This window comes from Sceloporus occidentalis, unplaced genomic scaffold (assembly GCF_023333645.1).
Source record: "Sceloporus occidentalis isolate IW3139 unplaced genomic scaffold, rSceOcc1.0.p SCAF_4, whole genome shotgun sequence".
Classification (NCBI taxonomy): Eukaryota; Metazoa; Chordata; class Lepidosauria; order Squamata; family Phrynosomatidae; genus Sceloporus; species Sceloporus occidentalis.
Window position 1 is genome coordinate 35,095,171 of NW_028316984.1, and position 27,595 is coordinate 35,122,765.

The 27,595-nt window shown below is 46.1% G+C and overlaps 2 protein-coding genes across 2 annotated transcripts; both read right to left on the reverse strand.

Annotated features, from left to right (window-relative positions):
- LOC149313726 (homeobox protein Hox-D11-like) lies at window positions 1-1,946 on the reverse strand. The gene is made up of 2 exons (XM_089523267.1): window positions 1,175-1,946; window positions 1-236 (listed from the first exon to the last, which is right to left on the reverse strand). The coding sequence occupies exons 1-2, from the start codon at window positions 1,944-1,946 to the stop codon at window positions 1-3; spliced, it is 1,008 nt and encodes a 335-aa protein (XP_089379393.1).
- Window positions 1,947-10,696: 8,750 nt separating this feature from the next.
- HOXD12 (homeobox D12) lies at window positions 10,697-12,269 on the reverse strand. The gene is made up of 2 exons (XM_089523025.1): window positions 11,645-12,269; window positions 10,697-10,941 (listed from the first exon to the last, which is right to left on the reverse strand). The coding sequence occupies exons 1-2, from the start codon at window positions 12,267-12,269 to the stop codon at window positions 10,697-10,699; spliced, it is 870 nt and encodes a 289-aa protein (XP_089379151.1).
- Window positions 12,270-27,595: the final 15,326 nt, after the last annotated feature.

Consider the following 27,595-nt stretch of genomic DNA (forward strand, 5'->3'; position numbering starts at 1 on the left):
TCAAAACAAGGGGTTCCCCGTGAAATACTGCAGTCGGTCTCTGTTCAGTTTCTTTTCTTTCATCCTTCGATTTTGGAACCATATTTTAACTTGTCGATCCGTGAGGTTCAGCATCCTAGACAACTGCAGTCTTTTCTCTTTGTTGATGTACACGTTGAAGAAAAACTCCCGCTCCAGTTCTCTGATCTGGTATTTGGTGTAAGGGCACCTCTTTTTCCGAGATCGCTGGGGAAGAGCTGGAAATTCGGGTAAAGGGAGAAGAGGGGGAAAAGAAAAACGAAAGTGAAGCCAGTTGTCCCATTCAGACACTTTCCCCACAAAAAATGACAACGTACAAGAACGTGGACTTGAATCCATTCCCGTCTTTCCCCCCTTTCTAGGGCAAAACGCCTCCTTCTTCACATTTCTGAGAACATCTGTGAAGTTTCGGCCTCAATGGATAAAACTGACTTGGGAAGATAAAGTGACTTGGGAAGAGAAAACAAAAATAAAAGGAGGGGGAAAAAAAGAAGGAATGGATGGGAAGGGAAAAGGAGCCTCAAACTGCCCAGTGCACAAGGGAAAGTGTTTTGAATATTTTAAAAAACTTAACTCTCAGGCACACCTAAACTTATTGAGAGGCCTCCATTTTGTCATGGCTTGGGAAAGAACTTCTTTCTATCTCCAAAGATAATCCCAAAGCCAATAGTAGAGGGACCCCACTTATAGCCAGTGAAATAAAATATCTGATGGTTGTCCTTGTCATCATCATCATCATCATCATTATCATCATTATCTCCACCATCATGACCCTTCCACTGCCTGGAAGGACTCCTCCACAACGCGGCCAAACTCCCCGCCTCCCAACCCCAAAACATCCTCCTCCTCCAAGCCTACCTTTAAGCCCATCTCAATGGGTTTCCTATCGTAAACACGCTTTACAACAGCAAAGGAAACCTTATAGGATATATAAAAGCCCTGTGGATGCTTATAAAATCGCACGTAAAAGGAGAAGGGGAAGAAGAAAAGGCCAAAGAAAAGTACTGGAGGCTTGTCAAAGTGGTGGCCTTGTGGGCTCCCTCCCTCCCTCCCTCTCAATTTTTGGCTTCCCCCTCTCCCTTTCTTTTAAAAAAAAAGCTACCCAGAGCCCAAGGCCGAGGGCTGCCCCCTTTCTCCCCTTTCTCCCCCTCCTTACCTGATCCGTGGGTCTTCTTCTCGGCCTCCTCGGAAGGCGGCGACGCCGTGTTGCCCCCTTGGCTTGCCCCTTTCTTCTCCTGGCTGGGCAAAGGAGGAGAAGGGGAGGTTTTGCCGCAGGGAGGGTTGCCGCCCGAGGCCTGGGGTTCTCCCTTCTTCTCCCCCTCGGGGGGCTCCTCTTGCTCCGGGTAGGGAGTCCCCCTTTCTTGGGCCGCCGCCTCGTAAAACTGGTCGAAACCCTGAGGGAGGATCCCGTTCCTGCCCACCGCGCTGTAGAAGTTGTTGGCCGCCGCGGCAGCAGCGGCTGCAGCGGCTGCGACAGCGGCATGGTGGTGGTGGTGATGGTGGTGGTGGTGGGCGCCGCAGACCCCCGGGTCGGCCTTGAAAAGCATGTCCATCCTCCGGCTGGCTGGCGGCAGGAACTCCCGGCCGTGCATCACCTCCTCGTAGTAACTGCTGGGCCCGTAAGAGCCCCGATAGGGCCACTTGCCTCCTCCTCCTCCGCCTTCCCTTGCGCCTTCGCCTCCTCCGACTCCTCCAGCGCTGCCTCCGGCGTAGTCCCTGAACGCCGCCACTTCGCGCACCGGTTGCACATGGGGAGGCAGGTTGGAGGCGTAGGGGAAGGCCATCTGACAGGAGGGCGACTGGGACAGGAATGAGGGCTTGCTGGGGAAATCCGAGGGGGACACATAGTAGGCGGTGGGGGCACAGCCGGGGAGGTACATGCTGGAAGCCCCGTGGCTGCTGCTGCCGCAGTCGTCAAAGTCACTCATGTCTTCTCCTCTTCTTCCTCTTCTTCTTCTTCCTCCTCCTCCTCTTCTTCTTCCTCCTTCTCCTGCCGCCGCCTCTGGGCGACCGCGAGCAAAGAGCAGCAACCGCAAGGACCCGGGCAGGAGCAGCAGCCCAAGGAGCAGCCACAGCAGGAGAGCCCAGCGGCCGGGAGCTCAGGAAGGAGCCCCATCTATCTCTCCGGCCCCGGAGACAGAGGGGGCGGCAGCAGGAGCAGCCCCGGAGGAGAAGAAGAAGAAGCTGGAGGAGGAGAAGAAGCTGGAGGAGAAGAAGGAGAAGAGGAAGAGGAGGAGGAGGAAGAAGAAGCCGGAGAGGCTGGAAGGGGGGAAAACCCCACCGCGCGCGGGTGACGTGCAATTCATCTTGATTGATTCGAGTGGTAATTATGTCACGTGACAGAGGCGATGGAGAAATGTCCTTATATCTATATTAGACCCCCACTCCCCCCCACCCCTGCCTGGCTGCCCGCCTTCGCCGTGGGTTGTCTCCCAAAGCCCTTCCGAAAGAGCCTCCCAGCTCACTCACTCACACACATACACACACACTGCGCAGGCACTCACGTTTGGACAAATAGGACCATTTCCAGCTCTTCCTCCACCCGCTTAGTCCTCCTCCCCCCACCCCTCCTCTACTCCCCCCCACTCCTCCCACCTCCATTTCCCAACCCAGGAGAGATGGAGGTAGGGCAGCGCAACCACCTGGGCATCCCATCTCTGCCCAGGTGCCCCTGAGGCACGCTGCCTGCCAAGGACCTCATGTGCCACCAGGAATTGCCCAAGGGTCCCCAGGCCCTCACAAGCAGAGAAAGAGAGAGAAAGAGAGACCAAAAGAAGGGGCAAGAGGCTGTGCCACCATCCACACAAATAGTCATAAATTGTCTTTCTCTATATGTATGTATGTTCTCTCTTCCTTGTTTCAAAACCCAGCAGTGGTCGGAAATTTAGTCAGGAAACCTTAAAGGCCGGAAAGGTGAGAGGGAGCAGCGTTGTCTCCCTTTCCCACTCCGCAAGCCGCCTCCAATGTTTCCCATAATTAGAGCATCCTTCCTCCTTACTAGACATCACATCTCCAGGGTTGTTGCTGCACTCTCCCTACCTTCACCGCCGTGGCAGGCTCCTTCCCTCCTTCCCTCCTTCTCTCTCTCATACACGCCATGACCTGACCAGCCAAACGAGGGCTTCCCCTCCATTTCTTGCCGCCCTTGGCTTCCCTCAGATGTTAAATCTCCCTGTTTTATTTTTAACATCGATTTTTCCAACCCTAAAGTCCCCGGCCGGGTTGCCTTCCTTTCCCTCCCTTGTCTTTCCTAGATCCCCAAACGCTAGCCTAATTCGGGTGTGTATGGCCAACAGAGAGAGGAAGAGGAAAGAGGGGGGGAAGAGGATTGGATCCTGAGTCTCTGGGCCACTTCCCCGTTTCATCAAACGGAGACCTTTGCCTGAAAAGCATTGGGCCGGGCAGAACACGAGGCTCCATGATCAGACATCTTAGGGTGGGGCATATTAATCCAAAGCAAAAGCCATTCGTTTCTGGAAGCCGAAGATCCGATCAATACCTACACGCCTTGGTTTAAACGTAATCGTCAATGTCATTTGAAGGAGACAGAGGGGGAGAAAGACAGGATATTTGGGAAGGGAGGGGGATATATTCTTTCTCAGTTCCGAACTGAGAGCCACAGAATCCACCTCTCTTTCTCTCTAATGCATTTGCAATGGCTTCTTTACCTTTCCCAACCCCCCCCCCCACGCTTTTCCCCTCTGCTTCACATTTATAAGCGAGTGCAATGAGACAGAAAAATAAATATATTTCACACACATTTGTACATCTCAATCAGAAAAGCGAAATTCCTTTTGCAAACAGGCAGCACCGCCAAACACCGCCTGGAAGGCCGATCCTCTCTCTCTTTTCCTCCTCCCGGCTATAGCACAATGTCAAGTTTAAACCCAAGACCTTCGGCTTCTCAACTCCAGAGAAACACTTGTCCTCGACAAATCCGAGCTCTTTCTCAAGGCAACAACCTGCAAATGTACAAGTTTCCTCCCCCGAGTCTTTTCCAGGATATTGTTAATAAATCAAGAGAAATAAAATATCTAATTGTTATCACCCCGGGTACTCCTTGTGAGACGGAATCTCTGTTTGTCTGAATTTACTAACAATCGCCAATGGGCGAGAAAATAAGCAGGAGAATTGAAAAAGATGAGAAAAATGATTTTCAAGGCCACATATATGACTTTAAAGAAAGAAGAAAGGAAAGGAAACACAATGTTCGCAGCGTAACCTTGCAACGTCCTTGACCACAAATAATCCATAAACGAGGATTAAAACAACTCGGTTCCAGTCCTGCACCTTTGAATATCTTACTAAATTTAGTAGTCCAACCTGCTAAAGGTGGTCTTAATTGTGCAGATTATCTATGCAGTCCCAATTCACACAGGTCGAGGAAAGAGAACGAGAGACTAGTTTTGGTGTTAAAGTTGCTATACCCAACAATTGATACATTACATTATGTGGTTAATAATTGCATATGAATATGCTAAAATAAGGGATTGTTTACTGAATCAGATAAATCAAAATATGCCCCAGTACAGTGTACGCAGTTTAAGGGGAGAGATGAGTCTTTGATTTCCATCTGCAGTGACCAAAGCTTTATGCTTCTGTTGCGCCCAATTCTAAGAAGGCAGCAGAAACAGATCTCAAAATACTCTCACTTCTAATTCTAGTCAAACCAGTCTCAAAATCTGAACCGTCCCCCCCCCCCCAGTATTTCGAAAAGGAGGGCAAGTTTAAAAGGGGGCTTGAGGGGAGGAAAAACCATAGCCCCAATGCAATTGACATTTCCGACCAAGGGTCCCCTATGGTCCACGTTTGCCTTGCTCGCCCCCTCACTAGCATGGCGCCATCCATGTTAACACACAAGCTCCCATCAAACAAATGCACCAGAGCCGACCAGGGCTATCTATAGAGGCAGCCAGACCCACAGAACCATTAAGGAGATACAGTGGGTCACCTCCTTTCGCTGGAATGCGCATCGTTGGTTTCTGCGCTTTTGCTTTTGCTGCAATGGAGTAACTTCCCCTCCCTCTCGCCCTCCCTCCCTCCCCCACTGCTTCCCTCCCTCCCACCCAAACCTTGACTGCGCAGCTAAAATGGCTCCTGTGTCTTCTTTCGCAATGGAACAAGAGAAGACCTTCCTCTAGATGCGATCTCCTTCACCCCACCCAGACTTCTCTTCCTCGAGCCCATTAAGGACCCTGCCACAGACAACCCCAAAGCGATTCTTTCCCCTTTTCTCGCCTCGCACACCCAACTCCAAAAATATAACCACACCACTGGAAAACCAACACAAAAGCTAGCCACCACTTTCCCCATTGCATCAAGTGTATTTGCAAGACTCTAGGTTCCATTATTTCAAGTTCAAGGACACCCGACCACCGCTTCTTAAGGAACCCCTTCCTCTAACAATTCCCAAAAGATCTCTTGCAGTCTGGAAATGCAGAATTAAACAAGCCGTGGTTTCGCCGGACAACAGAGAGGAAGGGTGCTTTCAGGTTGTCGACTCTCTCGATCACCCAAAGCCAAAATAAACCACATCCTCTGAGATAGAGACCCATTTCTAGCCTTTCTCTTCCAACACCAAACCGTCCATCATTTGCAAAGCGAAACTCTTCCCCCCCCCCTGCCCTCCACCCCGCATCCATCATTTCCACCCCAATCCTGGGGACTTTACCGTTAGGCGTCTTGGATGGTCTTCACTCTCCTGGAGCCAGCCGGTACTCTGCTCCCAATGACATCTCGCCCAAAGAAAGCATCCGTGGAAAATTAGGAGGACTCGCATCACGTTTGAGGGTGGGGGGAGAGGATGAGAGAGAGAGAGAGAGAGAGAGAGAGAGAGAGAGAGAGGAGGAAGCAGATGCGCCTGGTCCTGCTGGAGATGGTGCTGTAATTTTGTGCCACCCAAGATAAGACACTAACTTGACCTTAACTTTGTTATGGCGCCCCTAGTTATCTGGAGAACGTGAACAGACACTGTCTGGCAGCTCTCGTAAAAACTGACTGGAGAAGCGATTCTGAGTCATTTCATTTATTGCTGCCCCAGCGCTGCAAGAAAGCCTTCCTCTCCCCCCCCCTCTCTTTGCATCCATCCTCCCCCCCCCCCCGCGCCAAACTTTAATTATTTATGCTCTTTTAGGAAACACAAAAGCGCCCAGAGCCCCATTTGGAAGAATCCGGGGGACGGTCCTTTCGCCTTATCAAACTCCCAGGCATTTGCCGGAGCTGGCGGGGCTCAGCCTATCAGAGGCAAGGACTTCCCGGACGCCAGTGAGATGCGGGTCTGAGGCTGACTGACTCGGAGGAGGAGATGGAGGTACACACACTTGCGTGTCAGGGATGGAGCAGGAGCATCCTGCTTGGGCATGGGGCCAGACCCAGCCAGGGGACATATTCACCACCCCTCCATACACATACAGAATCACACTCACACCACAACTCACCACCTAACAACTCAGCATCCCAATGCGGGTCATCTGCAACAACCTCATTTTACACTCGAGTTTCTTCTGCTATCACTGCTGGGTGGTAGAAGATGAACCATCTTTAGAGCTTTATAGATAGAGACAATGACCGAAATGTGATAAGCTCCAAGATAATTAAGGCCTCAATCCTATGCAGATACACCTAGGAGGAAAACCTACTGATTATAGGGGGGCTTAAGTAGGGGGAAAAACAAGCATCCAGTAGTGCTGTAAAAGGACATACTTCCAAACAAATATGTTTAGAATGGAAAACGGGAACAAACCTATCCAAATCCCTTGCAAAAAAAGGTGTCCTTGGATTCCGAAGGCAAGCGGATTCGAGAGACATGTATGTACCGGTGTGTAGGAATTGATATTTGTGTGTGTTTATATGGCACCCATTCGTTAAGCCGTTTTTTCACAGTTACAAGACAGAATTGTTGCGGAGAAATCTTCCCTCTATTATCAATTCATCGATTCATCTACCTGTCGCCCAATTACCCCGACTATCTATGCCCTATTAGCTTTGCTATCCGGAACTACATAATCTATAGCAACGTAGGGGCTGTAGCTTCGCCTGGCAAAATAGGTGTGGAATAATTTGCCTACCTCTGTGCACACAGTGTGTTTCTATGAGCAAATTTTTCAATACATAAAGGCTGGTCAAACAGGAGCTATTTATTTCTCTGATTTAAATTAAAAATATATGAATATGCTACCTCCACGCAGGTACATCCTAGATATAAATGTTATTTTCCTTGCCCTTCTCTGATACACTTTGCATATCACTTTGCGGCCATAAATGCTGCAAGTTGACCATAATCCACAACTGCAGAGTAACTGAATTTGTGAAGATGGCATTGCCATTTCTGCAATTTCATCTGCTAGCATGTCATGTTGTAAAACCCAAGAATCCAACATTTGCAAGTTAAAATTTAAGAATAAAAAAAAGAGGAGATTGTCCAACCCCTGCTTTTATTACTCATTTTAGACAGAAATATGACTGGCAGATGCATAGTTGTGAGGCGTTATGGAGAAGATTTTCTGAATATGAAAGACTGCGTATTTCCTCAACATTATAGATTTTAATAAATCCAATCTAAATTTTTGACATTTATTTATTAGGTTCCTATTTTTTTCACCTTTAAATTACACCTTTTAGAATAAACCTGGAAGTCTAAATTTTTACCATGCAACAGAAAAAATAATAACACTAAATGGAAACCAGTCGGCTTTTATTTACAGGTTATTTTGGCTTAATTCTGGCTGAATTATATCTATCCCTTTCCAGACCTACCTTCTTTTTTGCTCTGAAGCATCATGAAATATTTAGTATAAAGACAACAGCAAAGAGAAATGCGTTTAAAACATAAAATTACAACAACAAAAAAAGCTCGCTTTCATTCTCAATTTGTTTTTAAAATGGCCAGGGCCAGATTTCTGCGATCAAAGTAAAAGGAATCTTAGATATTTATTTTGAAGGCGACAAAGGATCAATGCATAATAGGAATTTAGCAATTTAATCTTGAAATACGGCAGTTGTTTTCACACCTCGAATGGTTACTAATTCTAGTCTTTGGCATTTACAGTTGTGTTACATCTCCACACAAATTTGGGATATATTTTCCGAGGGATTTAAAGGTTAAAAATAAAACGAGGGTTCCTATTAATGCTTGAGGTACGGCTACCAAACATTATTTTCCTTCTCATTTCTCCTCTTACAGAGATTCTCTGGACGATTTCTTTGTCCTTTTAGCCGAGGAGAAATTTCGAAAAAAGAGAGGTGCAGAGAAATAATAATTTCAGGTCAGATGCCTTTTTTTTAACTCCTTGGGAGGGAAATTAAATCAAATTACACATTTAAATCTCTTCATAATGAGTAAGATTTTTTTTTCTTCTTCTTAAATGAAAAGAGTTTGGTTTCTCAAATATTCCCCTTTCCGCCGTCCTGGAGACCAAAGCAGACCAAACCCACTGGAGTCATCAAAGTCCGACCTTAAGAGGCTGGTTCCCCGCTGCAAAGGCTAATAGTGTTCCTAATCTCTATTCCCAATTAGATTCATGCAATTTGTGGCATGGTTCTGCATAACCTTGAGAGGGAGGGAGGCAAGGAAAGAATTGCAGGATCTGAAGACCCAACTGAGCCGCTTCCTTGATTCTTTTGTGCCCGGTCGGCCTTTCATTTTGCCTGTAGGTTTTGGACAAGGCCAAAGTCAACCGAAACAGGAAAGCAAGGCTAGAAGGGGAGTCGAAGGAGGGGAGGGAGACACACACACACATACACAGAGAGAGAGGAAGCCAAGGGCAACTAGGAGGAGGTTTGCAGGAGGACAAATGGCCAGTCCGCTTTGGCAGACATAGGCGGGCGGGGGATGGGGGAAGACTCGCCTTTGGCGGAATTGGGGGGGGGGGGGATTGTATTGAAGAGAAGGGAGAGAGAAAGACAGAAAGAAGGAAAAAGCATGGATTTGGGGGTTTATAGGGAGAAAAATCAAAACAAGATCCTCTTCCACTCGGCCAGGGTGGGAAATGTCCCCTTTTAAAAGTTAAGTGCCCCCACCCCCCATTCCCAAAGTTGTGGGGGAGACTTCAGACTCTTACAATATATTTACTGGCCCAATACACAACCAGAGGTTCCTTCGTTCGGTTTCCACACAATAGGCCGCGTACCTCTGTGTTATGTGGGGCCTCGGAAAGAGACGTGGAAGGAACAGGGCGAGGAAAAAAGAGAGACGTAGGCCCAAGGAAGACAAAGAAAGACCCCAGAGGAAATTCAACGAGGCAAAAGGGACCTTCCCGCCCCACCTGGCCTCAAAATATCGACTTGGAAGTCGGCAGCGGCCCTAGAAAAGGCTCCCTGCGCCTCCAAGAGAAGGCTTTTCGTGGTCGTGTAAGACACACATACACACAGCCACTCCACGCATCTGAGGAAGTAGACTTTAGTCGAGGAAAGCTCATGCTGCCAACTTCTTATTTTCAGTTAGTGTCAAGGGGCTACCAGATTTCTCTACACACACACAAGTAGAGAGAGTAAGCAAGAGAGGTGGGCTGGATCAGGTCAAAAGGACCCCGCCCGCAAAGATGTCCCTCATTTCCGAGCAAAGGACCCCAGGGTTGGAGAGGAAGAGGATACCCAGCAGGACGATTAATTGCATCTCCAAATCAACACCAGGTTTTGGGGGGAGGGGGGGCAGCAGGGTCTCCTATATCCAGCTTCCTCCAGGAATCGGGGAGCGGTGCAGATAGAGCCTTGTCTTCTTTGCTCATCCTCTGCGGAGGGTCTCCCGCCCACCCACTTTTCACTCCCTCATTCCCTCCCTCGGTCCTTTTTAGGCGCAGACAGGGATCTGGCAAGGAGATTTGCTGCAGTGGAATCACACACACACACACACACACACACACACACACACACACACAATCCAGAGTGGGAGAGCCTTGGTGCACACATTGCCCAGGTTGTCTGGCGAAGAAACGAGAGACAGTGAAGCCAGTCCTTGCCGCGCCTTTGTTGCACCACGGCAAATTAAATCACACACACACACACACACACACACACACACACACACAGGAAGACGTTGATAATTCAAAATACTTTTTTTTAATTTGTGATTTTTTTTAAAAAAATAGGGCGCCCCGTGTCCATGGTTTTGTGTTGAGAATAAGTGAGAGAGAGAGAGAACTTCCTTTCCTTTGCAAAGGAAAAGAAGAAGCAAGTAGGGTTTACCTGCCAATCATGGTGTAGGGGTTTCAGTGTTGGACTAGGACTCTGGAGGAGACTCTGGAGGTTCGTATCCCGGCTTGGCCATTTAAAGCCACTGGCTGACCTTGGGCAAGTCATACTTTCTCAGCCTCAGGAGAAGGCAATTGCAAACCTCCTCTGAACAAAACTTGCCAAGAAAGCCCTATGATAGGTTCACCTTAGGGTCGCCATAAGTCGGAAAGGATTTGAAGGCACACAACAACAACAACAACAACAACAACAACAAAAACATGCTCAAGGCCTTGTGCCACAGACAACAGTCTCCCAGACAAGAGACATTTCTAAGAAGTTCAAGGTAAGGCTGAAGACTTTCAGATACTCCTCCAGAGGCAAGTTCACGATTAAGAGGGAAAACTAAGGGAAGAAGCGGCGGCGGCCGCGTCACCCCCTTCCCTTCTTTGCCCTGCCCTGCCCTCCCCTACGTCGGGGTCGCGCCTGCGCCTGGACCTTACTACTACCCCTAGTAGATTGCCATCGCCTGTTCGCGCATGGCCACGCGCTTCTTCTTCATGCGCCGGTTCTGGAACCAGATCTTCACTTGCTGGTCGCTTAGGTTCAGTCTGTTGGAGAGCTCTTTCCTTTTCTGGCGATTAATAAACTCGTTGAGGAGGAATTCGCCCTCCAGTTCGGCGATCTGCTGCTTGGTGTAAGGCTTCCGTTTCTTCCTCGACCTCCCTTGCGGGGTGGCGGGGCTCCAAGGCAAACCTGCAAGAGACACGACACCGGGCGGCAGTTGTGTGTGATGCGAGGGCCAGAGGTCCCACCAGAGCCGGCCTCGGTGGCTTCAAGGAGCCACGGCCAAAGCCCCCGAAGGGACACACCAAGGTGGGCGATGAATGTGTGTGTGTGTGTGTGTGTGTGTGTGTGTGTGTGTAGAGGGGAAAGCAAGCCTCCTTCCTTCGAGAAAGGAGCCTCCCCGGAGATCAACACGGGTGACATTGTTTTAGAAGGGATGAATGCTAGGCTGCAGCCCTTAAGATCCTGGGAGGAAAGGTCCCCCGGACTTCCTTCTGAGTAAAAGGGACCCAGGAGCAAGCCTCGGGGTTGAGATCCCACCTTTGACCCTTCCGACGCAAGGCCCAAAGGGGTCACCAGGCTCAGGGAAGAAGGAAAGGAAAGTTATTCCCGGCTTGGCCATGAAACCCACTAGGTGACTGGCTGAATGGCACTCCCTCACCCTCAGGGCAAGGCAATGGCAAACCCCTCTGAATAAACCTTGCCAGGAAAACCCAAGGATAGGGTCGCTATAAGTCAGAAATGACTTGAAGGCATACAACAATGCCCACCGGGTGAGTGTGTCATCAGGGGGTTTAATTCTTGGGTCCCGAGGAAGCGGGGTTTGGAGTCGTGTAAGGCCCAGGGCCTTGGCTAGCAGGAGCACGGAAGGGACCTCGTTTTGGCTTCCTACCATCCGAGAGCAAGGAGGCACGGAGGCTGGGCAGGGCGGCCGGAGGCAGCGTCAGGTTCAAGTTGACAGCGGCGGAGGCGCGCTTGAGGTCCTCCTTCCAGCCGGAGGCGCAGGACTCGGCGTCCAGAAGAACGGCGGCTGGCCAAGTCCTCCTGGCCTCCTCCTTGGGCGCTTTGGACGGGGCTAGCAGCACCCTCCTGGCCCCCAAGTTCCCTTGCTCTCCCCGGACCCAGGCCTCCCGGTGGCTCTGCCGGCCCCGCTCTTCCTCCTCCTCCTCCTCCTCTTCCTCCTCCAGGGCGGAGGCCTCGTGGTGGGGGGCGTAGTACTTGTGGGTTCCGCCTAGGGCGCCCTTGCCGCTGAGGGGAAGGTAAGGCGGCGGAGGCTGGGGCGAGGGGCTGCTCAGGGCCTGTCCTGTCCCGCCGGGCTGGTTTGGGCAGGAGGAGCTGGCACAGGTCCATGCCAGGGGGCTTCTCGGGTAGGGCAAGCCGGCCAGCTGCGGATGGCTTCTATTCGCCCTCAAGCTGGGGAAATAAAAGGCCTCAGGAGGGGCTGCGGAGGGAGCCGAGGGCAAGTTCAGGAGGGAGTCCATGTAGCCCGGCCGGCAAAGGCTGCTCCGGTCGCACATCTCTCCGCAGCCTGCTCCCCTCCGTCGGGGTTTTAAGGGGGCGGCCGGGGAAGGAAACCCAGCTCCCTAAACGGAGGGCAGACAAGAAGGTTGGCGCCCGCGGCGGGTCCTTTGCGGCCCGGCATTTCCGATACGGCCGTCTTCTTCTTCTCCTCCTCCTCTTCCTTCGGGCCAATAGAGCCTCCTTCGAAGAAATAGCAAGAGAACACCTCAAAATGGGGAGGGGGGAAGGGGAGAGACCCAAAGCATAGAAGAGGAGGCGGTGGGGAGGAAGAGGAGAAGGAGGAAGAAGAGGAGGGCGGAGAGGGATCTCTCCAGTCAGGGAACACTGAGGGCAAATGGACCCGGGGGGGGGAGGGGGAGTCCTTGTGACAAAGTTTAGAGCCCCCCTCCTTTCCCCTCTCCTCCTCCTGGCCCAGGACTTGAACCTGCACCATGGAGTGATCTGCCAGCCCCCAGCCTCCTCTCAGCCGATGTGAAGATTGGTTCATCTTTTTTGCCTCCATTGCGCGGCTTCCCTGGTTTTAATTCTGATTTCTTCCCAGAGTTAGTGAAGGCCTCTGTGTGGAGGTCTGCATCCTTCGTATAGAGGTGTGTGTCTGTGTGTAGTATATCTGCGTCCAGAGGCAGAGAGAGGGAGAAAGAAAGAGAGAAGGAATATTTTTACTGCACATACAGTGGGCCCTTGGTTCACTATGAAGCGGTAACTAAATGTAAATGCTGAAGTCGAAGGTTTTCATGGCTGGCACCCATACCTTTTTGTGAGTTTTTCGGGCTATGTGGCTATGTTCTAGAAGAGTTTATTCCTGAATAAACTCTTCTAGAACATGGCCACGTAGCCTGAAAAACCCACAAAAAACAATGTAAATGCTTTTGCTGTTGCAATACATATAATTTCCCTGACCCTCTCTCAAACATCTTTCTGTGCACACCTATGTCGAACAGAATAGTTGTGCACCTTGATTTCTGTTTTGTTTTGTTTGGTTTCTGATTCTGGGTTTGGTTCCAGGACCCTCCATGGATACCAAAATCCGTGGATCCTCAAATGCCATTATATGCAAAGGCATAGTAAAATGGCGTTCCTTGCCTAAAATGGCAAAATCAAAGTTTGCTGTTTGGAATGTATATATATTTTTATAATATCTTCAAGCCGTGGATGCTTGAATCAGTGGATTAAAAAAATCCATGGATATGAAAGGTTGTCTAGTCCCAAAACAGAAATCAAGGTCTGTGTCAGTCAACCCAAAAATGGATGGCAGGGAGGACGAGATCTTCTGCCTAAGTTGTAGATCCCATCTCCATTTTACTGAGAAGTGTTAGGAGGTGGGTCACCCAACGTTTTGGCATGAACATGAATGCACTGTGCAACTCCTGTGTATGTTTTACTCAAAGGTAAGACCTACTGAGCTCCATAACGCTTCTTCCTAGATAGAATTGCACATGATAGCATGCCTTGTCCTTATGGGCTAGAGACCGGATATGAAAAATGAACTAACCAATATTATAATTCACATACCTTACTGTTTACGTATTAGATATGACATGCTCCTACAAGCCTGCGCTACATATAATACTTGAATGCACGAAAAAGCCACATATTTATCTGTTTTGTATTGTCTAACGCCCCCGTTTTGAACACATTCTGATTATTTTAGTGTAACATTTTCCTTATATTTAGAAACAAGGTGAATTGAAATTGCTGACTATTAAAATTTCTAGCAGATCACTTGATACTTGTCAGTAATTCTGAATCAATTTACCTGGAAATAAGTCTCACTGAACTCTATGTCGTTTGCCGTTAATTAAACAAATATGGACTGGCAAGACCTTGGGGATTTAGCCGGCTTAAAACGTTTCATCTCTGTTACTAAGCGCTTTCCATTAAAACCCTGATTCACTGAGCCTCATTCTTGACAACAGAATGCTGTGCTTTTTAAAAAATCTCCTTACTCTCTCTCTTTTAAAATGTATGTTTTCTAGGAATTATTATATTGGAAGGCAAAGAAAATGTGTTTGTGTGAGTGAGTGAGAGGGAAGAGCAAACACAATGTATATCTTACTATAGCTTGTTTGTCATTGAAAAGTATATTACAATTTTTCCAAAAATGGCGAGTAGGGATGGATTTTCTTTTGAATCTCTCCCCCAAGCAGCCCCCCAAAATCTGTTTTGCTAAATTACAAACGAAAAAGCTTGCGGTGTACTCCTTTAATTGTCTACCCGGCACTAAATCCCATTGTTTTCAATGGAGCAACTGCATCTAGGATTGGCGCCATTAACCTGAATGCTCTTGGCTAGTCCTCTTTAGAGTAGATCCATTAAATTAATATTGAATGTTGAGGTAACACAGAGACATTCGCCATTTATGCAATGGGTCTACTCTAGTTAGGATGTTTATGGCCAACTAACTCCTGCAGTGATATTGGTTATGGAGCCATTCCCCTGAAGATTTTGAGTCCTGTTTTGAAAACAGATCATAGTTGGGAAAGGAAAAGGAAGAAATTGGAAACGGGTAATGATGGCCACCGAGAGCCTTCAGTGATGATTGTCTAATTAACAGTATTAATTTGCATGCCATCTTCTCTCCCCTCTGCTCTGAGAAAAAGTGGTACGGTTGGTGTGGTCGGCGAGGAGATGAGAAGGGGATTAGTAGGTATCTTTTTTGCAAACAGAATCAATAAAAAGGAGGGGGGTTCTTCTTCCCTTTCCTGAGCCCCCAAAAAGGCAGAATCCGTCTTCCTGCTCTCTAGGCTGGAAATAGATTGGCTCTATGTTTGCAAGGACTGGGATCGAACTGGCCCCCAGTGGCTACAAGCGTATTCAGCCGCTGTCTACAGAGTTAGTCACTGGACATTTTGAGCAGACATTATCGTAATATAGGTGATTTTTTTTTTTAAAAAAAGAGGATATTGAAGAGGGATAATTTTTCTCTGTAATCCGTTCAATTAGAGAGAGAAGAGCCAGTTTTGTGAAACATTTCATAAGTCATTTCCAACCTTATTTGACCCAAGATATTTCCCGCTCAGACTCAGCTAAATATGGTGTTAAAAGATGGGATTAAAGATACTGCCTTTAAGAGACCCGGAAAGGACAGACCATGTCCATTATTGTAGACGTTAAATATGTGTGGCTTCATATAAAGAATCCAGTACTATATCTTCAGAGTTCATGTGTCTGTTGTTTGGATGGCGTGAATTTAGACCAGTCCGAAATCGGCCAGTCCTTTCCTCTGATACACAGCTTACACACTTAGTTGTTGTTGGTTTCTCATCCAAGTATTTCCATACACAAAGGATTTATAATTTGAATTGACATCCTCACCTACCAATGGCATATTTATGTCTGTGCCTGGCTTCCATTCCACCAAATGCATCTGAGGAAGTAGATTCAAGTCTACGAAAGCTCATGGTGCCAATTTCTTTCTTTCAGTTAGTCTCAAAGCTGCTACAAATCTCTCTACAGGGCTGACCCTGTTTAGTTTCCAGGATCAGATGTATTCCTTGCCTAAGAAAACTCATCGGGTCGCCTTAAGGCTACAGGCAAATTGGAGGCACATACCGACACTGGGGCTTGCTTTTGTTTTCTGCCTACAGGAGGAGGCGACAGTTTATACCAGTAATTCCCAAACTTTTGTCTTCCAGGTATTTTGGACTTCAACTCCCAGAAGCTCCAGCTAGCTTGGCCTATAGTCAGGAATTCTGTAAGGTGAAGTCCAAAACCCCTGAAGAACCAAAATTTGGGAACCACTGATTTAGACCTTGCCACCTTCACCCAAAGCAATGAACTGGGTGAGCTAGTGTGTGCATGATAGGTGCCTTCAAGTCAAAAATCCACTTATGGCGACCTTGTCAATTTCATAGAGTTTTCTTAGGCAAGGAATACTCAGCTGTGGTTTTGTCCGTTTTTTCCCCTCTGGGCTACTAAACCATTTCCACTAACGCCGATCAACCCAGCTACTGTGTAATGGGCAACCTGGCCTTTCCAACTGGGAGGGTCTGAATGGCCAGTGAGGGATTGTGGTTTGAATGTTGGACTCTGGTGACCAGGGCTCAATTCCCAGCTTGGCCATAAAACCCACTGGGTGACCTTGGGTGAGTCACACTCTCTCAACCCCAGAGGAGGGCCATGGCAAGACTCCTCTGACTAAATCTTGGCAAGAAAACCCCAAAGATGTGAAGACACACAACAAACCAACAGGCGACGTGAAGGCACATACACACAATCGAGGTTTCTCCTTCCTGCCTCCCTCTCTGCGTTATGTGTTTCAAGGGAGAAGCTTGAGAAAAAAGTTACTTTTGGGAGTTGTAGTCCGGAAAAGTAACTTTCCCCAGCTGTATGACCACTCTGGTCTTCTAATCTCTTCTCCGCAGAAGGAAGGTCTCCACGCCTTCCTCCAGGAAACATTCCCACTGACCTAAAATGGTGAACCGGGAAGGTCTCAGTTCCCCGCGTGCCTTCTTCCTCGTTGTTCTCAGTTTTAGTTTTGTTGTGTTCTGTTTTAAATCTTGGAGATCACACTGGCGGCCCTTTTCCTCTTGACTTTCCCGGCAATGTTCCTCTCTTTGCCGCCGCCCCCTCCGCTCCTCCACCTTCTTCTTTCAGGGAAGACCGAAACCAGCCCCCCAAGGATCCCGCCTTGCCTTTGAACGAAATCTTTAAACTATTATTTCCTTCCCCCCTCAGCCTCACAACATGATCCTGCAGACCACACAGGCAACGCCAGAGGATATTGCCCACCGCCGCTACCTCTAATTTTTATGGGTTGACTGATGTCTCCCAATTGAGCCTCTCTCTTATTAAGTTAGAGCCGGGCTTTGCCTTCCTCCAGGCTTCAACCCAATGGCTGCAGGGGGGGAGTCGGACACTTGAGCCACATTCCTTCCTTTAGAAGAAAACGACCCGGTTCTGCCAGCGCCTTCGTATTTATTCATCCGAGTGTACATTTATATCCCGCTTTTCCTCCCTCAAGGCAGCAAATATGAATTTCCCGACTGCATAAATTACACAGATTGTACATAATCAGTTTGAGAATTTTGTTTTAATACTGGCACGAAAACAAACTAACAAACAAACAAAAATATGCCACCCAAATATGTAGGCTCTGTACAGATGAATATTTTAATTATCCATTCACATATATGTCTGTATAAGTCCATATGAGCAATAACCTACGTATTGCTGAATTAAATATGAAATTCTACTAGCCTTCCTAGATACTTGTATATTATTATTATTATTATTATTATTATTATTATTATTATGCTTTATTTCTATAGCGCTGTACATACAATCAGTAAAATAGATAAAAAATTAAACCTTCCCATGGCATACATTCTACGAAATAATAGCATAATACATATAAAATAATACATAATAATACAGGAAGGGGTTCAATGAAATAAGGTAGTATTAACTGTTAAGTTCATATTCTGCCTTTCCTCCAACCATCTCAATGCAACGTCCATAGATTTTCCATATTTTACATACGAAGAAAACATATTTGTACATGCAAGAATACACACACAGAGAGAGAAAAGTTAAGAGCAAACTAGAAATATATTTCAGTATTATGGCAAGACATTTGGCTTCTGGCTCCTTCGGATGTTGTGGAAGGGAGAGAATACAGAGCATGTGAAGAAAAAAATTAAACATCATGCAATAAATATTGGAATATATTTCTAGCCGGTTCATCACTTTAATTTGTATATTGTTGTGTGCCCTCAAATCGTTTTCGACTTCTGGTGACCTCTAGGCGACACTATCACAGGGTTTTCTAGGCAAGAGTTGTTCAGAGGAGGTTCACCATTGCCTTCCCCTGAGGCTGAGAGAGTGTGACTGGCCCAAGATCACCCAGTGGGTTTCATGGCTGAGCTGGGAATCAAAACCTAGTCTCCAAAGTCCTACTCCAACACTCAGACCACTGTCACACGCTGGCTCTTCATCCCAGAAGGAGGCAGTTAATGATCTTGATAATGTATGTATATAGATATAGATAATAGCAATACATCTATATCTATAATTATCCCACTGACTCTTCATCCCAGAAGGAGACAGTTAATTATCTAGATAATATAGCTATATAGATTATCTAGATAATATATTTATATATGTAGATAATATCTATATCTTTATCTATACAGATATCTAATATATCTAGATACTTATTTTTCTCCTTCTGGGATCCAGAACAGATTTAGATAAGTGACTGTCTGATGCTTTAAAAATGCCCCCTTTCTGTTGACGTGTACACACAAAAGGATGTATATACGTAGGAAGGTCAACAAGGACCACGTTTTTAAAGCCACTGAATATGCCCTCCTAGGCTTGGTATGTTTCCCTGAAGCCAAACCCACTTTGTGGATCGGGACTGACTCCGCAGTAGCTGTGCACAGAACTGCAGCCTGAAGTGGCTGTCTCTCACTCCCTTGAAATCTGCCAGGCTTCCCAGTTTATTGGGCTGAAACTGTCCTTCAAAGCAGAGCTGCTTAGCGGTAAAGGGAGATTGGGACGCTTGTAATGTATTCAAGGTTCCCCACACTCACAAATAAAAACTAGGTGTTACTGAACCACTAGACCTTTGAAATGAAAACGACGACGCTGTTATTACATGTTTTTCTTACACTTCATCCAAACAACCGTAGTTTGAAATATACTCTGGAATAAACTTTTCAGCTATTTGTCTATCCAAGGCGTCCTTCCATCTGAGGAAGTGGACTGAAATCTAGGAAAACTCACGCTGCCAACGTCTTTCTTTCAGTTAGGTCCAAAACACACTGCAGAAATAATCCAGTTTGAGACCGCTCTAACTGCCCTGGCTCAGTGCTGGGGGGTCCTGGAAAGTGTAGTTTGTTGTGGCTCCAGAGCTCTCTCTGACAGAGAAGGCTAAATGTCTCCCAAAACTACTGTTCCCAGAATTCCCTAGCATTGAACCATGTCAGTTAAAGCGGTCTCAAACTGGATTGTTTCTACAATATGTTTTGGGCCTTAGTCTCAAAGGTGCTACAAGATCTCTCTACATACTGATTCCGAGTAAAGTGGTATCGGATCGAAACGTTAAGTACTTTCAGATCCAGATCCGTGGGAGGTATAAACAGGAGTTAGGCAAGTGCGGTATACTGGTTTGGGGGCTGGATTAGGACTTTGGGAGACCAGGGTTCAAATGGATCATAGAAACCCACTAAGTGACTGGGAAGTCACACTCTCTCAGCCTCGGAAGAAGGCAATGGCAAACCGCCTCTTGCCAAGAAAACCCATGACATAAGCTGGAGTAGCCTGGAAGGCACCTAAGGACACAACAAGCAACGATGCAATATAAAGTCTCCCACTGGGAATGAATGAGACTGAAGAGTGCTTAAATTTTATCTGGATCTGGCCCTTGACATTTTACTATAATGCAAAGATTTATTCACCGAGGTATTGTATTTTTGAAAGAGCCAGCATAGTGTAGTAGTCTGAGCCTTGGACTATGACTTTGGAGGACCGTGTTTGAATCCCTGCTCAGCTATGAGACCCACTGGGTGACCTTGGGCAAGTCTCACTCTCTCAGCCTCAGAGGATGGCAGTGGCATCTTGTCAAGAAAACCTCATGATAAAGAAGAAGTAAGAAGAATGAAGATATTAATAACAATTTTATGTGTGTGTTTTTTTAAATTACTGATTTAATTAATATTAAATGGTTGGATAAGAATTAGACTTACATAAGGTAGTAAAGAATGGATAGCTAATGTGACATACCATATATATGTGGAATATTATGTAAAATTCTTCTTATATTATTGTAAGTAGGTTATAATACTAATAAAGAAAAATATTTTTTTAAAAAAACCCTGAAAAGAAAAGAAAACCCGATAATTTCACCTTAGAGTCACCATAAGTGGGCACACAACAACAACAAGAAACTGGAGCATAGGGCAGAGCAAGATTTACAGATAATTGTGTGCACCAGGTTAAGGAACCCTGGATGAGAGAGCTGCCTATAGGAAGCCCACAGTCATAGCATGAGGGCAGGTTCTGCTGCTCATTTCCTCCAAGGAGGGATATGCAGAAACATACTGGTGTTCAGGAGGGCTTACTCCCAGATAAGGGCATATATGATTGCATTCCTAGCTTGCTCTCTCTCATAGAATCATAGAGCTGGAAGACGCCACAAGGGCCATCCAGTCCAACCCCCTGCCATGCAGGAACTCTCAATCAAAGCATCCCCAACAAACCTCTAAGGAAGGAGACTCCTACACTCGGAGGGAGTTTGTTCCACTGCCGAACAGCCCTTACTGTCAGGAAGTTCCTCCTAATGTTGAGGTGGAATCTCTTTTCCTGTAGCTTGCATCCATTGTTCCGGGTCCTGTTCTCTGGAGCAGCAGAAAACAAGCTTGCTCCCTCCTCAATATGACATCCCTTCAAGTATTTAAACAGGGCTATCATATCACCTCTTAACCTTCTCTTCTCCAGGCTAAACATCCCCAACTCCCTAAGTCGTTCCTCATAGGACATGGTTTCCAGACCCTTCACCACTTTGGTCGCCCTCCTTTGGACATGCTCCAGATTCTCAATGTCCTTTTTGAATTGTGGTGCCCAGAACTGGACACATTGTTATTCCAGGTGGGGTCTGACCAAAGCAGAATAGAGTGGCACTATTACTTCCCTTGATCTTTTCCCTCTCTTTTATTCCATTTCCAGAAAGGTATTTGAACAAGTAGATAGAGAGAGAAAGAAAAAAACAAGACACAAACAAACAGGACCAGTTTGTCAAAAGTGACAAAAAAATAAAATAGAACCCAGGAACAACTAGGTTGTTTTGGTGCTTCTCTACCAACAGGTTTTCTCACAGCAAAATAATCTGTTGTATGTCTTCAACTCATGTCTACCTTAAGGTAACCTATCAGTATTTTCATGGCAAGGTTTGTTTAGAGGGGGCTTGCCTTCATCTGAGGCTGAGAAGGTGGGACTTGTCCAAGGTCTTGCAGTGGGCTTCTAGGCTCGGTGGGAATTTGAACCCTGGTCTGCCAGAATCCCAGTCCATCACTCAAACTACTAACATCATGCTGGCTCTCAGTAAAAGAACACACTGTGCCTATTTCATACTTTAGCTCCCATCCAAACAATATTTACTAAGCAAAAAACCCGGATGGATTTGTCACTTATTTCCATGTCGTAGCCTGTGTAGTCATTGGAAACTATGCACATCCTCTGGGCAACAAGCCCTGCAGACTTCAGAGAGTATTACCTCTCCCGCACCCACCCCACACATCTCACTTCACCCCTAGTTTTCCACTGATAGAGGCCACAGTTAGCAGCACACAGGACTAAAGAACACAGCCTATTAAGAAGGATTTTCCTCCCAATGAACCTGCTGAAGCTTCAGCTGCTAGTCTGGATGTGTATGTGTTCAAAGACCTTCATGTGAAAATATTTCCCACTGAATGTGGCTAGCTATCTTTGAATCTGAAGAAAGTAAACTGGATATACAAAGCTGGACAGGGGGGAGAGAGGGAGAACGGACTACACAGGCCTCATCCCTGTGTGTATGTGCCTTGCAGTACCTGCCCACTTATGGCGGCCCCATAAATTGTTAGAGTTTTAGTAAAAAGCATGCAAAGAGATTTGGTGAATCTGCTTAGCAGAGCCCTATACAACAAAGCTTGAGAAAAACAGCAAGGCCAGCCAAAGCAGCCCTAGCAGTAAGAAGCAAAGCAGAGTCTTCATTTAAAATAACATAACAATAGTTTTACACAGGCACAGCCTCATGCCAAGGTAAAAAGAAGTACACGGTCTACATGCTACTTAGTGGAAAGTATTCAAAAGGAGCTTTATCACATCCTAAAAGGAGCATCATACTGAAGAGGAGGAAATATAATGGTGACTGGGGCAAAGGAAGGTGTGCTCCAGAGGAAGAGAGTGTGTATGTGTGTGTAAACACAGGCAGGGAATTACCACAAACATGCATCTCTAAGGTCCTAGAAGGTCTCAGTATGCAAAAGTTGCTATACCCAACATAAACTCCATCAGGTTTTTATTAGGCAAGCAATACCCTGTTTGGTTTTGCCAGTTCCTTCCTCTGAAATATAGCCTACAACACCTGGAATTCCTTGGTGGTTTCCTATCCAAGTACTAACCAGAGCTGACCCTGCTTAGCTTCCAAGATCAGACAGGATCTGGTGCCTTGAGAGTATTTACTTTCACCTTATTCCTAGTCCTATTGAATGTACTGTAGAATAATGAAACAACCATCAAGTAAAACTCATTGATTCAATGGGCCTATTGGAGTGATGTATAGCAACAGTACTGAGGCCTGTATCTTCTCTTTTCATCTCTCTCTCTCTCTCTCTCTCTCTCTCTCTCTCTCTCTCTCTGTGTGTGTGTGTGTGTGTGTGTGTGTATGAAGTTCTCTAGTGTACACACCAATGGAGTGGCCCACTCAGCTACCAGAAAGAGCAGTGACTCATTCTTCAAAGTATTTTTATGGGACTACAGAAGCAAAAGCCCTAAAGCACTAATAATCTTGAGTTAAACAATAGGGAAATAAGTTGAAGAAAGAAGGGAAGAGTTCTTTGAATCACTTCCATGCTATTTTACATTTCTAAATCAGTAAGGATAATTATAAGTACAACCAGATTACAAAGGTGGGTTATACCCCCAGCCTAAAGAGTGTGAAGAAGACCCATTTACTTTCTGATGAGTATGAACCTAGTTAGGATGATACCAATTATCTCAGTCCTGGCCATGCTTACTTAGATATGACCTCCATGAGTTGCATGAAAAATTCCACAAGCATGGGTCTCTCTAGGGTTTATTTATCCCATGTGGAGGCTTGCTTCCGAATAAAGATGCTCCTAACTGATGGTAATGGCAAACCTCTCCTGAACAAATCTAGCAAAACAAACAAACAAAAAACCCACAAAAAACAAACCCATGATAGGTTTGCCTTAGGGTCACCACAAGTCAGAAAAGACTTGAAGGCACGCACACACACACACACACACGGGTATTCAGAACATTTATCAAAATAGTCTTATATGAGATGGTTCCAAGGAACACAATTATCAAGGAACAGAGGCTAGAACCCACCCACCCTGTTTGCCTTTACTGGCATGTCCTTTCAATTACAGTATCAAAGTTCACAAGAGGATGTGGCCTCACAAAGGATTTGAGACAAACTGCATCTCAAAGGCAGTAGTCTTTTGTCTTGCAAATGGAATTTAAAGTTTGTTTCCTGGACTGAGTCTCCCAGCACCACATAACCAAAAGGAAGAAGGGCCTAACTGTATAAATATCCTTCCATACCATCTGAACTAAGGACTACAACTACAATATCTTGACCAAATGCAGGGCTATGACTAACATCATTGTGTGTGTGTGTGTGTTCCCATGTATCATTTTTAACTTGTGTATGTGTCTTCCCCCACTCCCCCAAAGTTTTGGTTTCATTAATGAGCCAGCATGGTGTGGTGGCTTGAAGGTTGGACTGTGACTCTGGAAACCTGGGTTCGATTTTCAGCTCGGCCATGTGTAACCTCAGGCAAGTCACACTCTCTCAGCCTTAGACAATGGCCATGGCAAACCCCCTCTGAAGAAACTTGCCAAGAAAACCCCATGATAGGGTCGTCTTAAGGTCGCCATAAGTCAGAAATGATTTAAAAGCACACAGCAGCAACAACAAATCATTTTAAACACCTTTGCCTGATGAAGAACTACAGGAAAAAAGATTCTGCCTAAACATTAGAAGGAACTTCCTGACAGTAAGGGCTGTTCAACAGTGCATGGGGTTGGATTGGATGACCCTTGATGTCTCTTCCAACTCTGTCTTGTGGACTTTGGATGATACTGTGCTTTACTATATGGCCAACAGAGCTACCTCTGGATATGTGTCCAGAGGAGGGTGACCAAAATGATGAAGGGCCTGGAAACCATGCCTTATGCTCCTCGTTTAGGGAGCTGAGTATGTTACAACCGGAGAAGAGACGATTAAGAGGAGATACAATAGCCCTGTTTAAATATTTGAAGGGATGTCATGTTGAGGAGGGATCAAGCTTGTTTTCTGCTGCTCCAGAGACTAGGACTCGGAGCAACTGATGCAAGCTCCAGGAAAAGAGATCCCACCTCAACATTAGGAGGAACTTGCTGACAGTAAGGGCTGTTCCACAGTGGAACACACTCCTTCCTCGGAGTGTAGTGGAGTCTCCTTCCTTGGAGGTCTTCAAACAGAGGCTGGATGGCCTTCTGCTGGGGATGCTTTGATTGAGAGTTCCTGCATGGCAGGGGGTTGGACTGGATGGCCCCTGTGGTCTCTTCCAACTCTACAATTCTATGATTCTATGAACTTCCTGACAGTAAGAGCTGTTTTACAGTGGAAAACCCTGCCTAAGAGACTGGTGAAATCTCCTTGTTTTGAGGTTTTTAAGCAGAGGATGGATGGCTGTCTCTCGGGAGTGCTTTGACCAGTGTTCCTGCATGGCAGAAGGGGATTGGACTGAATGGCCCTTGTGGTCTCTTCCAACTCTATTATGTAGGATGCAAGTTGTGCCACTGAAGGCATTCCTGCTTCTGGCTGGGATTTCTCTAGTCCAGAGCCTATGCCGCGGTTTGTCCAGCAGATGGCGGTATTGTCCCATAGAAGAGGCAGCAATGCGGAGATTTTTTGCAGAGGAAACCCCCAACAGCAAGTCCCTTTGTGTTTTGCCTGCAGCCATTGATTACTGCAAAACTACCCTGCATTTTCGGGAGGATTTGTTGTCCTTCTTGTTGGCCTCTTGTTGCTTTTAGGTGCTAGCGGGCCACGCGTTTATCAGAAAGCCAAATACTCTCGAATAAAGGGAAAAGAGGGGTTATCTAGCAGACCCGAAGATCCTGGAAAATGGTGCCAAAGAAGAATAGTAACTAGCCGAAGAAAGATAGAGGAACGTGTCGGTGACCTCATTACAGCCCCCCCCCCCCCATTTGCACCCTAATCCACGCTTTCTCATTTCCTCGGGGAAAGGGAAGCATGTTGGGATTGTACAGCGTGCAATGGAGGACTTTTGAGAAAAATGGAGACCACAAACAACAGCTAAAGGCACCCTTTTACAAACACTCTAGCCTTATAATCCATGCTTCTTAGTGATTATCAGAATGGAGGACATTTTGGAATTCCTCTCCAGGGCAGAAGGTTGAAAAGGAGGACATATCTTGGAAAAGGAGGGACTGGGGTCACCCTGCCCTTGTAGGGCTAAGTAGCTTTCTACAGTCGCAGGGACCTTGGCTGCTTGCAAGGGAGGCTTCCAATGTGCTTTGGTATCCTCCTCTAGTTCAGTCTCTGTGTGTGTCTTCCCCTCCTTCCCTGAACTTTTGGTTTCATTTATGAGCAAAGAGCCTCTGTGGAGTGAGCAAGTTTCAAGTTCATCGAGGGATTTGGGGGGGGGGGGGTTCCATCTGTATCTTGCATTTTTGTAGAGCAAGGCCTAGGTCTTGTTGGTTTATCGCGACTAGAGTAAAGCCACTGAACTGATACTAGACTTTGGAACCCACACTTAAGTAAACCTTACTGCTTCCCTGGGTCTCCTCTTCTTCGGATTCATCGGATTGAGGTCGGAGGTAACTCTTTTGCTTATTTATAACGTCTGGAGCCTTCTGCAGGGTGAGTCTCTCTTGAATAAGTGATTTCAGGAGGGCAACTGCAGTTCATGTTTCAGTCACATGCCTCCCCCTTTTCCCTCCCCCGACCATTTGCACCAACTATATACCCAGCAAAGTAAACTTTCTCTTGCCTGTAACGGAGAGCAACTGGGACTGGGGTCTGAAAGCTGGAGGAGTTCATGTAGAAGAAAGGCATTCCAAATTGTAAAAAGAGAAAGGGAGACACAGAGGAGAATACAAGTGATAAAATCAAATCAATATTAATATTATTATTTTTATTTAATGTGAAAATGTTGGGAAAAGTTTGATGTGTTAAGATTTGATAAATCAAAATTGTTTTCCCGCCCTCCTCCTTCTTTCTTTCTTTATCCAAAAAGAAAGGCAGTGGCGATTTTAAAAAATTACAATCCAATACAGGGAGAGGTGGGATACAAATTATTATTATTATTATTATTATTATTATTTTCACTAGCAATATTTAACATTGTTATTGTTGTTGATTTTATACTCTACATTGCCACATAATAATAATAATAATAATAATAATAATAATAATAATAATAATAATAATAATAATAATAATTTATATCCTTGCAGATCGAGGGTTCTGGCACGCAGACCTCATCCGTTAAGTCCTGCAGATTTCAACAGTTGTCTCAGAACGGACTAATTTGGCTTGTGTTTGTCTTACATTACTCCTTGTGGTTGCAGAAATGTTTTTATAAAGTGTATTATAATGAAGTATAATAAACGTATTTATTATTAGTATCCATCCTTCAGATGCATTTTTGCTTTGGGTGTTTGAAAGGGGATACCTCTTATCAGGCTGTGTGTTGTAGTTTTCTGAAACATGAACAAGGAGGACATTTGTTCCTGCAGACCCCCTGGAACCAGCTGTTCAAAATGCGCATCCTAAAGATGTCTGGTTTAAAAATAAAAATAAAGGGCAGTTTTAAATGAAGGGAGGGGAGGGTGGAGATTTAATAAAGAGGGCAGTGGAAAGAAAAGGGAAATGCTCCCTCCAACATCATTTCTCCCCAGACATTCCCGATGCACAGGGAAAAACAATTGCACTGATACATGAAAACATTCAAAGAGCCCAGAACTTATCCTATTACAAAACTGGCATTGAGATAAGATTAAGGAGCTGGGACATTTGTAAGATCCTTTGATTGCAAGACCTTTTACCAAGGGAAGGTGGTGCTTTGTTTTGCTTGTGTAAAAGAAGGACAATTAAACAAGAATTTGGCATTTGGAAATGGCTAGCCGTGAAAGCAATGAATACCGCAAAGTTAAACTTATTTGTCCCATTGACTTCAAGCTGAAAAACCGACCTTATCCATTTAAGTGGGTTTGTTGCAATGCAGCCCCATTAAAAGTGCACAGAACTGCAGTCCTCTCTCCTCTCCTCCCACCAGTTGCATTTAAATGCGTTATTGGATCGGCCCTGTTTGCATCGGCAGTCAATGCCCTACATCCAATTGCTAGAGTCCCCACTTGTTGCATCAATGGGATTTACACACGGTCAGCAATCGATCCAGTGGGCCTTCTCCAGCTGGGGCTAAGACCTGGATGTAGGCCAAGGAGCTAGAATCAACAGTGTCATATGATAGAGAGAGCAAAGATTTTGCTAAGTATTGCATTTTAAAAAAGGCATAACCCAAGTATGTCAATTTCTCACTGCAAAGGCTAAACTGAAAATTTGTCAGACTCATTCCTC